At 54.7% G+C, this 17883-nt stretch overlaps 5 protein-coding genes across 5 annotated transcripts; 1 reads left to right on the plus strand and 4 right to left on the minus strand.

The window, feature by feature from the left end:
• Positions 1 to 5: 5 nt before the first annotated feature.
• Positions 6 to 1223, minus strand: PG998_001021 (uncharacterized protein; the record flags this gene model as incomplete). The annotated part of the gene is made up of 1 exon (XM_066867839.1): positions 6 to 1223. The coding sequence occupies one exon, from the start codon at positions 1221 to 1223 to the stop codon at positions 6 to 8; it is 1218 nt and encodes a 405-aa protein (XP_066736254.1).
• Positions 1224 to 1820: 597 nt separating this feature from the next.
• On the minus strand, positions 1821 to 3468 carry PG998_001022 (Eburicol 14-alpha-demethylase; the record flags this gene model as incomplete). Its single annotated transcript, XM_066867840.1, has 3 exons — positions 1821 to 2217; positions 2358 to 2956; positions 3025 to 3468. 3 exons carry the CDS (start codon positions 3466 to 3468, stop codon positions 1821 to 1823), a joined length of 1440 nt encoding a protein of 479 aa, XP_066736255.1.
• Positions 3469 to 5252: 1784 nt separating this feature from the next.
• On the minus strand, positions 5253 to 6470 carry PG998_001023 (uncharacterized protein; the record flags this gene model as incomplete). The annotated part of the gene is made up of 1 exon (XM_066867841.1): positions 5253 to 6470. The coding sequence occupies one exon, from the start codon at positions 6468 to 6470 to the stop codon at positions 5253 to 5255; it is 1218 nt and encodes a 405-aa protein (XP_066736256.1).
• A 987-nt stretch (positions 6471 to 7457) lies between these two features.
• On the minus strand, positions 7458 to 9331 carry PG998_001024 (uncharacterized protein; the record flags this gene model as incomplete). Its single annotated transcript, XM_066867842.1, has 4 exons — positions 7458 to 8705; positions 8771 to 8926; positions 9005 to 9180; positions 9262 to 9331. 4 exons carry the CDS (start codon positions 9329 to 9331, stop codon positions 7458 to 7460), a joined length of 1650 nt encoding a protein of 549 aa, XP_066736257.1.
• Positions 9332 to 14307: 4976 nt separating this feature from the next.
• Positions 14308 to 14706, plus strand: PG998_001025 (uncharacterized protein; the record flags this gene model as incomplete). Its single annotated transcript, XM_066867843.1, has 1 exon — positions 14308 to 14706. One exon carries the CDS (start codon positions 14308 to 14310, stop codon positions 14704 to 14706), a length of 399 nt encoding a protein of 132 aa, XP_066736258.1.
• Positions 14707 to 17883: the final 3177 nt, after the last annotated feature.

Below are 17883 nucleotides of genomic sequence, written 5' to 3' on the forward strand. Positions count from 1 at the left end.
GCCCGTCAACGCGTCCGTGTTGGCAGCCTCGGCCTCCCCGGGGAGTCGAACGCTGCCGCGATCTTACTCGTAACATCTGTGTCATCCGGTCCTTCTTTGGGCGCTGATGCCGCTGTCGCTGTCGCTGCAGGAGCACTTCCTCCAGCCGACTTGCATCTTGTGCCGGCAGCAGCGTCTCTCCCGAGTGGGCCGTCCTTGGCGACGTCCTTCTTCCGCCTCTCCCCGTCGATCCACCTGAGGAACAGCGGGACGTCCTTCCAGATGATCCCGGGCATGGCCATGTTCTGGACCCACGACGGCAGCACGCCGCCTGCATCACTCGCCGTGGCCATGAGCCACTCGATCTCGCCCGCCTTGCCGCTCTGGCCTTGATGGCCCTGTTCCAGTCTACGGATACGTTCGACGCTGGCATAAACCGCGATCTGGCTGCCCTTTTCACCCGCCAGTCGGCTCGCCTCGTTCTTCCCAAAGTCGGGGATGGGGATGCTAACGACCACGAACTCTTTGGCCTCAGCTCCGCTTCCGGACATGACCGTGGCGGTGAGCTGCAGCACGGGGAACGTGCGGTCCTTGAGGACCGGCCGCCCGACCTTGTGTCGCATCTCGACGACCTTGAGCGTGAACCGACCCCAGCGACGGCCGCTACGCTTGCTAGCACCCTCCTGCTCTTCTTCTTCACCCTCCTCCGCAATCTCAACCGGTCCGACCGCGCCGCAATCCCAGCTAAGCGCCTCGCACGTCGCGACCACGGCCGGCGTGAACCCGTCCTCGGCCGCGGCGTGCTCGTCGCGAAAGCAGCGCACGAACTCGGCCCAGCTGGCAGTTCCCTTCTTCTCCGCGTCCTCATGGGCGCTGCGGCGGCAGGCCCAGACCTCGTTCCCGAGGCGCGCCTGCGTCTTCTTGCGGGTCGCGTCCTCCAACAAAGCCCGCGCTACAACGGTCTCAAGCTCGCCCGCCCCGACGACACGCTCCGACACCTCGACGGGCGCCGCCGAGTCCGGCGACGACTTGACGCCCTTGGGCTTCCATAACGGGGCTTTGGTGGTGGCATCGGAGGTGGCGGCGGCGCGTGGCGCGGCGCTGTCGAGGAAGGGGAGCGCTTCTTCGAGGATGGAGACGAGGAAGGGGGCTAACTCGTCGGCTGAGGCGGTGGGTGACGGGAGCCGTGAGGCGGAAATGCCCCAAAGGCGGGCGAAAGGCCCGAGATCCGCCGTGGAAGCCATGTTGCTGGTGGTGGTGGTGGTGTTGATGGTATGTCGTGGAGGTGTCTCAGACGTCACAGTGTTTCTTGTCAATGCGCAGCCGGGGGGCGCATTGTGACAATCTAGAACCCGGTCGCTTCCGAGAAAGTTAACCGCATGCCACTACCACATGACAGTGAAGCATGTGTCCGCCGGTTGCCAATGTCCATGTGGAGATCAGAGTCAACAAGATGGGAATTGATGCTATTTTGATGGATTGGAGATGGTGGAATTGTAACGAGGTAGCCCTGGGGCTTCTGCATGTCGCAAAGCTGCCAAAAGGAGTTGCGGACCCCTCCTTCTTCTCCCCGGCCACTTCGGCCACAGGAGGCACCACAATCTATCTAACATTACATGTGCGTGCATCTTTCGTGCCATCGCTAAAATATGTCGTCGCATGTTCTTGCTCTAATTAATATTATTCTGTATACGTGAGGTTTCGTTCATCTCGTCGATGTCGCCTCCCTCCCCATGCTGTGGGGGTGGTTCTAAGCCTATATATGTGTGTGCTAAATGCTATGTACATGAAGAAATTCCATCCGGCTCTCCCCAAGATGCATTGATAGCTGACTGGCTGGCTTACGCATCTCTCTTCTCCCAGTGAATGTTGGCGGGCTCAAGAGGTCTGGAGAACAGCGAGGCGTAATCGGTGCCAATCACCTTGTTGCTGCCGTCCACGTTGCGGAACTTGAAGTCGCGAACAACCATGGCCGTGATGGTCTGAAGCTGCACGTTGGCAAACTGCTCGCCAATGCATCGATGTCGGCCGGCGCCAAAGGGCAGGTAAGGAGACGCGGCACCCTTGCTGACCAGACCATAGCCGTAGTCGATCTTCTCCTCCTCCTCTTCGCTCTTAACCACCATACGGGGGGCGAGAGGGGAGTCTTTGTCCCATCGGTGAGGCTCCCAGGTATCCGGGTCGGGGAAGAAAGTCGGGTCGGTGGCGGTAACGCCGCCGGCGGAGAGGAGAACGTGGCTAGGGGGATGACATATTTGGTGCCAGGCACAGGCATGGGCTGCTTGACGGCGCGCATGATGGAATGGATAGGGGCGTGGAGGCGAAGGGTTTCCTTGACGATGGCCTGGTTGAGCGGCAGCTTGGCGAGATCCTCGTACTGGAGCGGCGGGAGATCGGCACCCAGGTTCTCAACCTGTTCGCGGTAGAGATCTTCCATGATATCCGGGCGCGCAGCGAGCCAGAGCATGATCCAGGAGCTGGTAGAGGACGACGAGTGCTGGCCAGCCATGAGCAAAGCGATCATCATGTGAGCAATCTCGTGGTCAGGCACAGGTGTGCCGTTTTTGTAAGTCGAGCCCATCAGATGCCACATCATGTCCTGCGCGTCCGACTTGCCAGCAGCGCGTCGTTCCTTGATGGTGTCCATGTAGATCTTGGCAATAGTCCGCTGTGCGTGGTCGCGGCGGTTGTTCCAGGGGAGAGGGGCCCAGTGAAGCATGAAGTTGACCGGGTTGAAGCCCATGTCCAGATCGTGGTACAGGTCGGCCAGCGTCTCGTCGAACTTGTGGCGGATCTCTTTGCCTTGAAGCGAATGGGAAGCGGTGAAGATGGTGATCTGAGCCATCTTGGGGGGCATGTTGACGATACCCGACTTCCCCTTGAAATCGGCGCTCTTCTTAAAGTAGGAGCTGACCTCGTCGGCAATGATGGGCACGTAGGATTGAAAGGCCTGGGTGGTAAGCGCGATCTTCATGAACTGTTTGGCACGTGCTGTTAGCTATGACCAGGACGCATTGGAGTGGGGGATCTGGCGTTCGGGCGTACCTTCTTCTGCTCCATGAGCTTGGAGTTGGGGCAGTCGTACACGACATCCTTGCCGAAGACGGGCGTCGTGAGGACGGTGTAGATGTCCTCGGCGCAGACGTCCTTGGCCTTGCCGTTCAGAATGAAGTCGTTGCCCGCGCAGCCGACGTAGACGGTGGTCTTCTTGCCCAGGAGGATGAATGTGAAAATGTCGCCGTACTTGGCGCGGTTCACCCTGAAGAATGTAGGGGGGTCCATGCCGTAGGTGATGGTGCTCCCCACGAGGGGGAACCAGGAGAAGACCACGGGAGGCTCATTGGGGTTCTTGAAGAGGATTTGGTTCGCAACGTGGAGGGAAACGGAGAGAACGAGGAAGGAAGCGGCGAGAATGCCGACCTGCGCTGCCAGGTGCAGTTGGGTGAACTGCTGGGCCAGGGGGCCCGCCAGCTCTTCCAGCGCGCCCATGACGAGGAACGGGGGGGGGAGGGAGATGGACGAAGTAGAAGGGCTGTGGTAGTTGGTTGATGGTACCCAATGAGCCGAGAAGCAGGATGATGTTAACAGACGAAGCAAGGAGGACGGGGACGATGACCTGTCCTATATGTGTGTGTATGGCAGAGCAGACATGTATGTATGCAATTTGCAAGTCCCTGGAAATTTGTCAATTGACTTTTGGCGAATCGCGATTCGTCCATTTCTGGGATTCTGGTTTCCTCCCGGGGCGGCCCTAACTGTGAATCGCCTAGCTCGCTGCTAGCCACTCGAGCAAATCAAACCCGACATGCCGCAGCCAATGACGTTGCATCCTCGTCGTATTCGTACCCGAATTGGTCTCACTCCAAGATCCGTCCAAGATGTAAACGTACGATTTGCTAAAACACTGAAAGAGTGCCTCTGAACTGACTATTATGAGTGTGTGGTATCCCAGCAAATCATTCATCCAAGCGTCCTTTTTCTGGGGGGTGGCTTGGGAGCTCGTTGCCGCCAACCTCACCCCTATCTTCCACGTGGGCTGCGTTGCGTCACTGACCCCTATCTGTCGGTGAGACGATTGTGTTCCCACCTTGGCAACGCTGGCTGCCGGGCCGTATAGGAGGGGCAATCACATGTTGTCAAATGTATGCTTCAACGCGCACATGCTTGTAGGGATTGCTAACGAGCATCACGAATACTATACAGATCAAGGCTCCAATGATTGGAAAGTCGGCGTTGAAAGGTCATTGGTATTGGTTACGGCGAGGCAGCTCCTCAACGCGGCCTTGTTGGTAGGTATACAAGGCCTCAAGCGACCTGCAGTCTATTCGTATCTACGTTCCGGCTGATCTCGTAGCTCAGAATCCGTAGGTTATAATAATGAATCATCAAGCGATATCTAAGATTGTTCCTTGCCTTGTTATCCCCAGATCCTGTGGCCACGGGTAGGGGTCCGACTGCGACCCCGTACAAAGGGCAGATCGGCCGCAGCCCGGCATCCTCGTCTCTCCGGGTCGGCAAGATGGCCTCGATCTTGAACCCGCGTTCGAACAGCCATTCATGCTGATCATGGCGCGGCTGAGGCTTCGTCAACGTGATCAGCGCCACCCGGCCCGACATGGAAGCCCCCACAACAAGCGAGAGCTCCGGCACAAACACCACGTTGCTAATGCGATCTATTCCCCATCGCGCCAACGGGATGCTCGGTCGGTTTACCTGTGCTGTCGCATGCTGGCTCATAATGCCAACCCCTCCTTCTTCGCAACTTCTCAATTCGATATCCGTCTCGTAGGTACGAAGGATGCTACTGCCATCTTGTAGGACCATCTTACGCTTCTTGGCCTTGACAGGTCTAAACTCAACTGGCTTCAAGCTGAAGCTGCTATCTTTGAACTTTTCAACCCAGCAGTCTGACTCGACAAGGTGTCGATGCTCATAGGGCGCAACGCCATGTACCCGACGGGCCCATGGGTGAGTGGTCGCGACGTGCGGTAAGCTGTGTATTGCACGACTGGTGTCGATCCAGCGGCCAATCTTGTCATTTTCGGCGAATCGTGCTTTTTGAGGGGTAATGCCGAGGGCATCATGAAAGTCGGCCGTTGTCATAAAACTAGTTTCGGGTATCACCACAACACCCCAGCCCAACGGTCTTCTTCAAATCAGTACCAGGACTCTCCGGCCTTGCCAGGGCCTAGGCTTGTTCCCCGTGCCCATGAGACCTCACCGAAGGGGGTTGTTGGCTTACCTAGTTTGGTGAGGGAGGATACCATTAGGTGCTATTCTCGACCTGTGAATACCTGGTATCCTCTCTGGGGAGATTCCCATAACTGCCATATGTCGAAGAGCCAGAGATTCCCTCTTACGTCGACAGCCACAACTTTGTCAACGCGACCCGCTGTGTCGCTACTGAAAGCAAGATTCGGTATGTTATGCCCTGCCTCACCGGTCTCGAATACGACCCTCCAGTTATTGCTTCGGCGACCCATGGCCAAAGAGATCTGTCGCGCTGTCAAATAGGGGACATCTCCCTCTTTCTTTACCTCTTGAGTGTCCCTAATAACGGTCTTGTATAGCGGCTCAATGCCACGAGGCCAGGGCGAGGGAAGGTCCTCATAATCTCGGCCCGACAGGGCTGGAAGGAAAACAGTGGCTTCATGTGCGTTAGATCCGACAGCTATTGCGCGAGAAACTTGGTGAATCGCTAAGCCCCAAGCGGACCGCTGGACGTTCTCGTGGAAGAAGGGGCGAACCGTGTGGTCGCTGATGTAGGAATATGCCTCGCGTCTGGTCACTTCTGCCTGAAGATATCTAGTGTAGTAGCCGATAACATCGCCGTCGTCGTAGGCGAGGAGGAGGATTTCTTGTTCCCCAAACATGCCAGTAATCAGGTGGTTGACCTGATGGGCAAATTCGCGATCGAGAGCCCCATTAACTCGTCTGCCCGCATCGCTCATAGGTGGCGTCAAAACGAAGTCGGGTACAGAAGGTAGACTGTGAGCGACACAGCTTCGTGGGCGTGAAACATGGATCTGATTTCTGTAGGCGGCGAAGTAGAGGTTGTGGACCTGCGACAATGCTGTGAGGTTCAACCTTGAGGGCGCGATGGATGGCGGAGTTCCGTCTTCAGGGACCTGTTCCGATATTGTACTCGCCGTGTCCGTTTCGCTTGCCTGGTCGTCGTCGGAGTCTTCGAAGTCATCCAATAGAGCTCCTCCTGGCCCGCCCTCCGTGCCAGCGCCTAGATCCATATTTCCAGGAAGCTGCAGTCCAACCGCGTCATCGTTGTCGCTATCCGCACTTCCATCTCCCTCCTCCTCTTCTTCTTCTTCTTCGTCGGGCAAGACGGCAGGTGGTGGAATGGCGTTTATTACAGGGGCCGGGTGGTGGTCGAATGGTATTGTCGTGGTGGGTGGTAGATGGTATCGTTGGTGGCCAGTTTCGCAAAGGCACCTGCTCACTTGAAGCTTCCCAGCGGCGCCAGCAACGTTCGCCATGTCATCATCTTTCTAGCGGACGTTTCTGGCCTGGTGTTTCCGGGTTGCAGAGGTGCTACAAAGGGTGTGATGAGTGGAACGAGAAGGGAGCCTATGATGTGTTGTATCGGGGGCAAACGGTCGTAAAGCCCTCCAGGTCAGTCAGGTCGGTTGGAGGTTGGAGGTTGGAGGGCTAAGGTGCAGTTGGTTGGTTGGTTGGGGCGCATTGAGGCAAGGGCTGCCGGTCTTTGCTTTGGCTGTTGGTAGGTGGAACCTTCACCCAGGCCGCGAGAATAAACCGGATAGCGTGAATTGGTTGTTATCTACTATCCCATCGGCATTGCACTTCCTGCTACATTGTTCCCTTGACGGCTGGACTGGTTCTCTAGGTGCAGCAGTCGCAGGTGCAGAATGCAGGTGCTCGGCTCCGGCTCCAGCTCCAACTCCAGCTCCAGCTCCAGCTCCAGCTCCAGCTCCCCCGTGGTATGGTGGGTCCTGGCTGTATCCAAGCCCAGTCCCTGAGTTCTATCATTGTGACAAGTATCGTGATCGTCCATAATAGCTATCGTATAACAAGTGCCGCTTTCTGGTGGCTCAATGCATTGCTTTATAATGATTCGACTACCGAATAAAGGGAAACATTCCAGTGATTGGACCACATGGCCCATGATAGAATGGCGATCCAGGCCGAACCCGAAACAAGAGCACATGGCAGTTCAATTGCTTATTCACTATGATCCAAGAAAGATACTAGCAAAGCCCGTGCGACAGTAAAAGAAAATATAGATTGGTATCTAGATCCCGTAACTCCTCGCTCCCATTCGCTTTTAGCGTAAAGCAATCAATCCCGTATATAGCGTACATCATTCACACAACTTTTCGCCTGCTTCCTGACACGACGGATAATTGTACAGACAGCCCAATAAACCAAATTGGCGGTGCGCAACGAACCAAAACCCCCAAAGAGTCATAACTCAGACTCCCAGATATCCCTCCACAACGGTCGCTTTATTGAGTGGTGGTGGCTGGATCGCGAGAATCGTGCTCGTGCTCTTGCTCTTGGGCCTCCTTGTCGATGGCCGCTTGCTTAGCTGGTGCGCGAGCCGATATACCAATCTTCTCGGCCTCGGACTCCAGCGATGTCCCGTTGGTGTTGGCCATGTGGGCATGCTCCTCAATGCCATGCTGGGGCACGATTTGGGCATTGCCGCTGTGGGGGTCCTCCTTGGCCGGAGTCCAGGCAAGGAAGTCACGGCGAACCTCGACATAATCATACGCAAACTCGCCGAGTTGGTCGTCGTCCATGCCCAGAAGCTCGGCCTCCTCGCTGGCACGCAGGTGAAGGCCAGGAATGACATCGATGATCTTGGCGATGATGGCAGAGACGACAAAGGAGTAAGCCGTGCAGGCAACGACGTAAGCAATCTGGATGTAGAGCTGCTTCCAGTTGTGGTCCAGCCAGCCTCCGGTTATAGCACCCGTGTTGACTCCATCAAGGCCGATGATGTAGCCCGCGCCGAAGAGTGCGTTGAAGATGAGACCAACCATGCCGCCGATGCCGTGTTCAGCAAACACATCCAGGGAATCATCAATCTTGAGCAGGAATTTTACTGCAACGAAGTTAGTAAACAACATCACCAGACCAACCCGACGGGCGAACACACCTTTAGTGCCGAAGTTACAACACACTCCTGTGACGACGCCCAGGATAATAGAGGCCCAGGGAGGGATGAAACCCGAGGCTGGAGTGGCAGCCACGAGACCAGAAATGACGCCGGAGCACCAGCCGACCATCGACCACTTCTTGGCCAGGCGGAAATCAAGGAGACACCACGTCATGGCAGCAAACATAGCAGTCAAGCAAGAATTCCAGCAAGCCATCACGGCCCGGAGGTTGGCGCCAAACGCGGAGCCACCGTTGAAACCCAACCATCCAAACCACAGCAGGATCGTTCCGAGGGTGATGAGAGATACGTTGTGGGGCCGGAAGTTGAGCATCATCTTCTCATGGCGGCGGCCGAGGACCCAGGAGTAAGCCAGGGCCGACATTCCGCTGACGATTTCGACGGGACCACCGCCGGCGTAGTCGAGAACTCCGTACTTGAACGCCCATCCGTTGACGTTCCAGACCCAGCAGGCAACGGGGCAGTAGACGATGGTCGCCCAGAAGAATGTAAAGACCATGGCGGGAAGGACACGACCTCGTTCGGCAGTCGCACCAATCACAAGCGCACCGGTCACGGCGCAAAATTGCATCTGTAAGACCACAACATGTCAGTCGCATGACCCCCACGCTGTAAGCCTGTTGTCGACGCGCTTACCTGGTAAAACGAGTACAGAAGCTCGGGGATAAGAGGAGAGCCCGGCGAGGGCTTGGCGAGTGTGTTCATGAGGCCGAAATGGTGTAGGTCGCCAATGAATCCGTTCGAGGCGGTGCTGCTAAATGCGAGTGAATAGCCCCAGAAGTACCATTGGAACTGTGCGCAAATGGGTTGTTAGACAGTGGTCGGGCAGCTGGTGCTGGTGCTGGCGCTGTTGCTAGTTCCTATACTTACGATAATGACAGAGAAGGACATCATCACAACCCAGATCAGTGAGAGGGCCGACTTTCTTCGAGACAGTCCGGAGTAGAGGAAGGCGATACCGGGTACCATAATCAGGACCATGCAAGCAGCCACTATGATAAAGGCTTGGTCGCCGGATTGGTACCATTGGTTGAGGTTTTCGGTGGCTGTACGTTGCGCCATGGTAAGCATTTATTCCCAGCTGTAAATGAGAAGAGCCAATTCTTCAAGTAGAGAGGTAGACGTACTGGAGTCACCACCGGTCTCTTCGTTGGTGCCATTGAACTGGGTAGGAGCTCCAACCCACGAGTACGACATGGTGTCGTGGTGCTGAACTTGTCGAATCGAAGAGGCGTCTCGACGTAGCGGCAGGCGTCTATGGGCTCCGGTGTCAAAGTATAAGGGAATCTGCAGATGAAGGCCCCAGTCGGAAACTCTATCCAGAAACACGAATATAGCAATGGGGGGACAAGAACAGCTCCTTTACCGGGCAACAGAGGACCGCGGCATCGAGTTATATACGAGAGGCGACACTATCTAATAAAGGTGGACGCTACCCAGGCTTCCTGTGCACCGAGAGCTCAAGGAGTCCCTAGGTCGCGAGATGACCCGTACCGAAGTACTTGATCCCTGATAACAGGGGCGCCATAATTGGGAAGAAATCGGCGCCCAAACCAATGAGAGGGTGAGCCAGATGGAATGCAGATAATGGATAATGGGGGGGGACTGTTATCCAGACGGGCCTGCGTTAGCTGGGTACATACATGGCACATAGTCCAGTACATGGTCGTCCCATGGGTAACGTTTAGCAGAGAGCTTCCGTCAGAAAAAGTGGGATTTGGAGTGACCCAGTGCCAAGGTTCGTGCTTGTTCCAGCTCGAACAGCCACCGTGGGATGCCAGGAAGCAGGCAAAGGACCGATGTCGCGATTGGTGTGAGGAGGGATGGGTGGCTTCTGCGCTTGCATGGAAGCGTTCACTCTGTGCTCTGGGGGAACCGGGACGTATGGGAGGGACATTGCTAAAGGCAGGAGGCGGTACCGCGCACCGATATTATGGCCGTGCCGTATCAGCTCGCTCGCTTCGGATTTGTGGTTGAATCTTCAAATACGATCAAGACAGCCTCGGAAACACCATGCTGCTGATCTAGGCCTGATTTGGCAGGCTGGACTGGCTGCAGAACACTTTCCCCCGATCCCCAATCCCCAATCCCCAATCCTGATTCCGGCATATGCAATAGAAAAGCTTGAAGAGAAACAAGGGGAATCGACAGGTGCCGAACCAATAGCGGGTTGTGCCTGGGCCATAGTCGACAGCCACGACTTGGATTCTCTTTTCCGCCTATACATAGTTGTACACGCGCGCGCCCTTTCCCTGCCTCCCTCTCTTCTTTGCGCAGACTCAGACTGTGTCCTCCTGCTTTCCACCCAGCTGCCATCCAAAACCAAGAAAGTTTGCACAGATGTCGTTATCATTGCATGGATTCCAATTCCAATGTACCGGCCGTACCCAGCCAAGACCCGACCCTGCATCTCGCACAGCAACACCCCCAAATAGAACAACGGGCGGAAGCACAGGCCGCAGAGACCGCCGGGCCAGTACGTGGGGCCCATGAAAATTTTACGAAATTGTTTGTCTTGGGACTTACAAAGAGTTTGTTCCAAGCGTACTCCAAGTCGCGATTCAACCTCGACCTATCAGTCTTATCTGCGGATATCGTCTTGTTTATATCATCAATCGTACAAGGCCGGGCATCAGGTTCGTCTTGGCCCTTGTATCTCTGAGCAGCCCCGACCTTCTGATAGCTCACCATGGCATTGCTCTGTAAGGCCGCGGCCGAACCAGAAGCGGCCAGGAAGGAAAATAAACATGGTCGCCCAACTCACTAAACGTATGCTTACTGACGAGGCCGTACGTAGTCGTACAGATCAACGGGCTCGACGAGGAGTCACACACCAGCATGATCAAGCTCAGACGGTGCATTCAGTCCGCTGCTGCATGGCTTTGTACTGCACTAACAATTTCCATGGGTGAGCGCTAGTGGCCCCGAGGCGTGATAACGACGGGTTTACTGTTTGTGTGTGGTAAAAGTCGATGGCCCATGATGTCAACAAGACGCTGGACCCCCAAGAGCGACTCCGATTTCCAGCTAGAGGTCCCGGCTAAAACGTTGCGTTTGAAACAAGCGTTCCTATTAGGGCTACAGTATCTCATGTCTGTACATAGAGATAAGGACCGCAGGCGCAGGGGCTCGATCATATGTATGTATGTATGTGTGTATGCTAGCTGGTCGGACCAGGTGAAACCACATGCACCATTCGCCTGCCACGGACGGACAGACAGGTAGATCGATCATGCCAGCTCTTGGACGGAGTTGCCGTAGGTGCCGACAAGGCAAGGCTGTCTTGGGCATCCCGTCCCACGCCGGGGACCATCTCAGCCCCAGCTGGCAACGGCGGAACCGGATTGTTTTCAATGCCACCTCGTAGTCAGTCGTAATGGTCGGTACACGTACATCTATTACCGTGTAGCGTGGTAGTCGTCGAGAGCCAGCTCTTGTAGCTTCGGGCGATGCCCAGCCAAGTCCCCATCCACGTCCCCACCGCGACGGGGGTCAAGGGCTGCCCTTATCTCTTGGCAAAGTCTGCCTTATCTTGACCAATGGCCATGCGGTACTCGGGAGATTTCTCATCCATCCAACTCAAAGGGCGCTTGGCGCCAAACTCAAGCACCGCGGAGAGAAAACGGCCATCTTCACGTCCATATCATCGTGACAGTGCTGTACCTAGACCTAGGGGGCATCGATCACGCCCATCGCTTCATTCTCCCCGTTGCGATACGCATCGTGCCCCATTCAAGGAGCCATGGCGGGAACGTTGGAATAAGCTCAAGATGCCAAGGCGTAAGGCTCAGACCTAGATACACGTCAAGACTTTCCATCACGTAACAGCTTCACCAAGCGTCACGTCAAACGGATTTCCATTACCTGACAGTCCGTTTTGGTCTCGTGTCCCTTGCATTAAGACCCGAACGACTACCAGAACCCCTGGCCCTTTGGAAACCTTCCTTCCTTCTTGGGACCCCCACCCCCAAATTCAGATTCATCATCCCTCCATCCCATGTCTCCTTCATGCCGCCACGTCAGCATCGAGGATAGCTAAGGGACAGCTGAAAAGTACAGCTTGGGCTTGGGAGACGGAACAAAGAATGCCCTTTGCTTCTTGCAGTGCCGAGGCCCCTAGCCTCGAATCAGATCTCAATATCAGGGATCTGGCTGTCGCTCGTGAAACACCCATGAATCCAGGAAAGACCAACTTATACCTGAGCCATCGCCTTGGTTCGGCCGCTCTTGGCGCGGGCGTCTATTTTCAACTCATCTAGATTGCATAGCGCCGCATTCTTCGGATGGATAACGCAAGCCCGGAGATGCCTCATAGTGTGGGGGAAAGGCATGGCAGCAACCCCAAACTAGCACAGATGTGGAATGCGTGGCTGTCCGCTCAGTCGGCCAGTCTTTGCTTATTATAGAATGGGTTTGTCATAGGATAGCCGCTTCTATGGCAGCAAAGCCCTGTGGACCCTGGTATCCCATATATGGCGAGACAACTGACAGCTGTTAGGCATGAGCTCGTAACATAAGCTGTCCACTGGATAGGTCTTGGGGGCCCTATATACCTAGGTACCCAGCAAAAACCGGGGGTGCTCATATACTAGGTCAGCTTTCGCCTGGTTATTCGATTACTATGCTGGATAGATTACGGTAGAGCGGGGAGGGGGGGGCAATAGCAGGCAGTCTAGGGCTTTGATAAGCCTTTGACCCTGGGACCATGTTCCTGCAGCCGGTCTTGTTCCAGGTGATGGGTTAGCAGATCCTCGTGAGACGGTTGTCTTTGGCTGCTTGCATCTTGGAGTAGGGATGGGCCTTCCCGAGCCGACGACGACAACGCCACTGTTTACTAAGTACTGCAACTGAGGCTTCTGGGTCTACGAGTAGGTGATGAAAGACGGTCTACTCAAGCCATGCTGGCTTTCCGGCCGATAACTCTGTATGTAGACTGGAGTCCTTGGCCAGGAGTGAGAAGTCGGAGCTATGATTCATCGCCTAAAGCAAAGCGACTACTTACTTCCTTCGCCCTTCCACAATCTCGGTTGTCAAGCTCTAATTGTAGTCATAGGCAGCACGAGCTCAATAAAATCTTGTTGTAAAGTCCCGGGCTGAGCGACTGTAGCCAGAGAGGGGATTGGCTCTACCCATCATCGACCAGCGAGGGTTTACAGACATAGAATACATTGACCATTCCCATCTCAAATACCGCCACGGGCCCAAACACTTTGGCGGTGAGGGTCCTATATAACTACCAATCCCGTAGCTTGAGATTGAAGCAATGGCGGTAGATGTTGGGCTACACTGCCCTCATCCAAGTCAAAACCCTTACCCGGAAAAGGGGGTCTTAACGAGATTCTGGGACAAGAGCCATGTATTCGTCGTCAATGGACATGACGAATACTGGCGGGAATAATCACATAGTGTGTTCTTCTCTTTCCAGATCCCAACGCGCAGCCACTCGATACCCTTGGCTGCTGGGAGTCACGACGACAGTTGCAATGCCGAATATTCCTGGCGGGTACGTCGACTTCATCCGTCTCTCGGGAGGGACGATCATGGCGGTCCTCACTAGCTTCTAAAGAATCATTACGGAATCAGGTCAGTTATGCATTTCTGTTCTCGGGCTACAGGCGTCTCCCTCAAACTGTCATGGAACACCCCAAAAGTGTGTACTTACCTCTACAACTGCTGGTCCTTGAAGTTCCCAGAATCGAAGCCTCAGTATTGGTTAAGCCGAGGAACGATGTCGGGTTTGTCGCCCATCTCATTTGATGATGCCATCAGATGAGTTCACAGGCAAACTTTGCGTAAACTCGTCACTAAGAGGTACTCGCACTGAGTTATTACCAACAAACTCGCTGACTGGATCTACTCGCCTACAAGGTGAACACACATGGCAATAGAATTCCATATGTTAGAATGTTTGATGTTCGCTTGTTGTCTTATGATAACCCTCATTCACGTGACGTCGTGTCGTCCCCGCGTTTCTGTCCGCCCCTCAACCATAAGTTCTTTTCATCGTTTGCACCGTAGAATTGAAGCCGAACCGCATTTTGTTGCTGCAATTCAACAGAAATTACCATCCGCTTCAACCTTTGTCACAAGAGACGGAAACGAAGCATCCACCACAACAAAAGCCAAGAAGAGAAATCAGCTCAGGACATAAGAGCAAAAACCCATCAATCACCATGGCCACCCGCAAAGTCACCTTCGTCTTCGTGTGCGGCGATGAGCCGCTACAATACACGCACGATGTGCCGGCGCGGCTCGTGACGGCAGACCCGGCATCGCAGCCGGATTACCGCGAGGCCTACATGCGGGCCGTGGCGCCTATCATGGACCAGCACAAGGGCGTGTGCCTTGTGGCTTCGCCCGACGTCTGCGGTGTGTGCGAGAAGAAACCCGCAACGGAGATCCTGACGACTCCCATGTCGTACCTGCACGTCGTCGAGGAGCCCCGAGTTATGGTCCTCGTCACCGCCATCTGCGACCAGGACGTTTGTAGCACACGGGGCCAGCAGGAGGTCAGCGCCATCGTCGCCGAGGTCACGGGCATGGCACACGGGGAGGTTCAGAACAGCAGCTAGACTAGCTCTCCAGACACACACACAGAGAGAGCAAGAGAGATGCTGTTCTTTCTGGCCGACGTTGTGGTTGTGGCACGAGCTGCTACCCTCAATCTGAATGAATCTGCGGCAAGGCTGTTTGCCCCCTTTTCTCTGCCCTTAGATGTGACGAAGAGCCTCTGAGGCGGGCCTCAGGCTATTTTCGTAAACCCCTCGGAGGCAATGTGGGATGGGGACTAGGAGTAGAATCATCATGTTATGGTCGTTGGGAAGGGCAATGAGTATTGGGTTATGTACTACTGCGGTGGTCATGGAACTATCGGGTTCGCCTCCTGTCCACGCGCCTTCCGCTGGCTAGTGCTGTTTGGTCGAAACAAAATGCAGCACGTTTCCTCGTAGTAATGCAGCTTTCTAGAGCATCACAGCTCAGAAATCTCCATAATCATCTTCTGCACGTAAAAACATACACGAGCATACACAAACAACTCAGAGAGGAATATGTTATGACATCGGAACACCACTAGAAGGTGACTTCCTCCATTTAATGACCCCAGAGATACTAACTTATTCACTACTCACATTGCCATTTCCTCTGGCAACGACTGTTTAGCTCGTATACAAGATAAGGGGACATCTTGGCTACAACACGAACACGCAGGTGATGGCCTTGCCTTACCGCCACTAGCCAAACCCCCGGGCAGCGATGATCTCTGCCTCCATTATCCCTTGACGACGCACATGGCCCGGTAATGTCTCCAGAAGCCAAGATGAGAGAGACAAGAATTCTCATGACCACACCAGCAAAACCATGTTCATACACCTAGCTCGCAGAAGGATTCCGAATGGGATGGCCATCTTCTGCCGACTACTTGAACAACCGTTGCTTTCCATCAAACTCTCGGTCTGATTCACCACAAATCGCGGGCGTGCACATTGATTGATTCCCCAGACTTGCGGCCACTGCTGCAGCGGAATCTGCGTCCCCCATAGCTGCCGGTTGTTGTTGTTTCGTCCCCCATCTTGTTGTTGGTCGAGGCCTTCCATCGGCCGCGTCAAGGATGCCCATGTCTTATTCTCCTCCAAGTACAGATGTGGAGGCCGCTCTAAAGGGGACTGGCAGCTAGGGCGCCAGACCAGTCAGAGCACATCGGCAGGACGACCGTTCCCTTTTTGCTCCAGATGACGGGCGGTCAGTAAGTAAGCCCGGCGAGTTGGATAGCATGACCGCCTGGTGGCAGCTATACACAGTGTGGTAGCAGAATGGCGGTACTTGTTCATTACCTCTTGGCCAAGTATCGATAGAGAGCCAGTACCGCCCATCCGTATCGACGGGCTATCTGCAAGATATTCAAGGGCCAATATCAGTCTCATCGGTCTGGTATAGGCAAGGAAGGAGCCATCACCCCCTGCTCTCTTCACCACTTGACCAAATTTGCCCCCGATTAGCCTGAGACGGCCAAGTCGTCAAGTTGAAATCAGTATCGCCGAACGTGTAGCCCTGGGGAAAAAAATAAAAAAAATTGGCGGTATCGATGTGTAACGAGGCGATTTCTAGTACTTACGGGTTCGCATATTCCCGGGTTCGAATCGCGGGACGGCAGGTGCTGATCCCCGAATGTGACCCAAATACGACAAGGGCATTCATTACCTACAGGTGCACTTTCTGCCACCCCCAGCAATTATATTCCCGGGTTAGAGAGTGGTTATATTTGTGGACAAACAAAACGTTGTTCCGATTCGTGTCCGAAGACGTCGAGGCTAGACAGAGTCGGCTTTCGGTCGCCCGCCCTTGGACCATGCATGCCACACCGTGGTTTGGCGCGTGCCATATATTCTCGCATTCATATACATGTGTCGGTAGGGGTTGCCTCTAGCAAGGTAGGCCGTGACCTGACCTCAAGCGCTCATGCAGAGATGGGGAGGTATTACGAGGCCCAGGGTTCTGGGGAGAGAAGCTAAGTCTGCAGATGATGGTTCGATAGCCAAGCAAGAAACAGCCGGCGCCGACGTGCTGCGGGAACCGTGTCAATCGCACTCTCGCCTGACTGTGTTACACACGACCCCCGGTCTCCGGCACCGGAAGAAACTCGCCTGAGTTATCGGAGGGCGTTTCTGGTGGCTTGCAGCATGGTGCCTAGGGTGCGAGATCTTGTGGAGAGACCAGACTAGCCATGCATTACATTCATTACACACAAGGCTTGCCATGCAGGCCAAGAAACGGCTAGCTGCTGCAAAGAGGGAGCATGAAGACGAAGGACGAAAAGACGAAAAGACGAAAAGACGAAAAGACGAAGAGACGACTAGGACGAAAGATTCTGTGAGCGGCCGTTGAGCTAACAGGCCTTGTTTCTCCTTTGGCCGCCAGTCACCAAAAGTAGTCAGCCGTCAGTGATGCATGATGGGAAAATGTGGCAGATTGCGATTCCCGCTCGAGGATCGGTTCGATCGCAATGCGCAGTCTTTCGTGTATGCGAACGGGCCAAACCCCGAGATGAACTTCTTTGTCATGGAAACGTCATACATGCGGCTCATGGCTTTGCCAGCCGTCTTGTTGAGAGAACTTATCGTTTCTGGGGCTCCCTGGGGTAGGTACGAGGTCTCTAGATCGAAGTGTCAAAGCTGCCTTGGCCCAATGAGAATCTCCTCGGCGATTTTGTGTCACTCGAGCAGCAGGGAGATTGCCGATGATTGGCCTACGGGGTTACACCCCGCCCATGTGGTGTGGCTTGCTCGACGAAACCCAGACGACAGATCGAAGATGGATGGCTGGTCAATGGGTCAGAATACATTCGGAAGTACCAGGGATGCTTTCCGAGTACGAGACAACCAATGCCGTCGACCAGGTTGTTGGATCCTAGCGCATGGGACAGGAAGAATCTGACACTTGGGGTGACAGAACTCTGTGCATACAAACTCCGAAAAGCAAGTCTTGTCATTTCGCACCGAGTCGGTGAAACGGGAATGTTGATGGTTCATTGGAGGGAAGAAGAGGAAGAGGAGGAAGTGTGTGAGAGAGAGAGGGGGGGAGGGGAAAACAACAACAACAACAAGTGGCAAACCTCAGATCTGCTCATGCCAAGCCATACAGACCACCGCCTAGAAGAGAAGGATAGAGGGGAGAAAGGGAGAGGGGGAAAAGAAAAGAAAGAGCAAACGAAAGAGCGCGTGCGAGGATGTGCCTTAACTCCCTGTGCCCCT

This window comes from Apiospora kogelbergensis (assembly GCF_038363985.1).
Source record: "Apiospora kogelbergensis strain CBS 113332 chromosome Unknown utg000001l_segment0_segment0, whole genome shotgun sequence".
Lineage (NCBI taxonomy): Eukaryota > Fungi > Ascomycota > Sordariomycetes > Amphisphaeriales > Apiosporaceae > Apiospora > Apiospora kogelbergensis.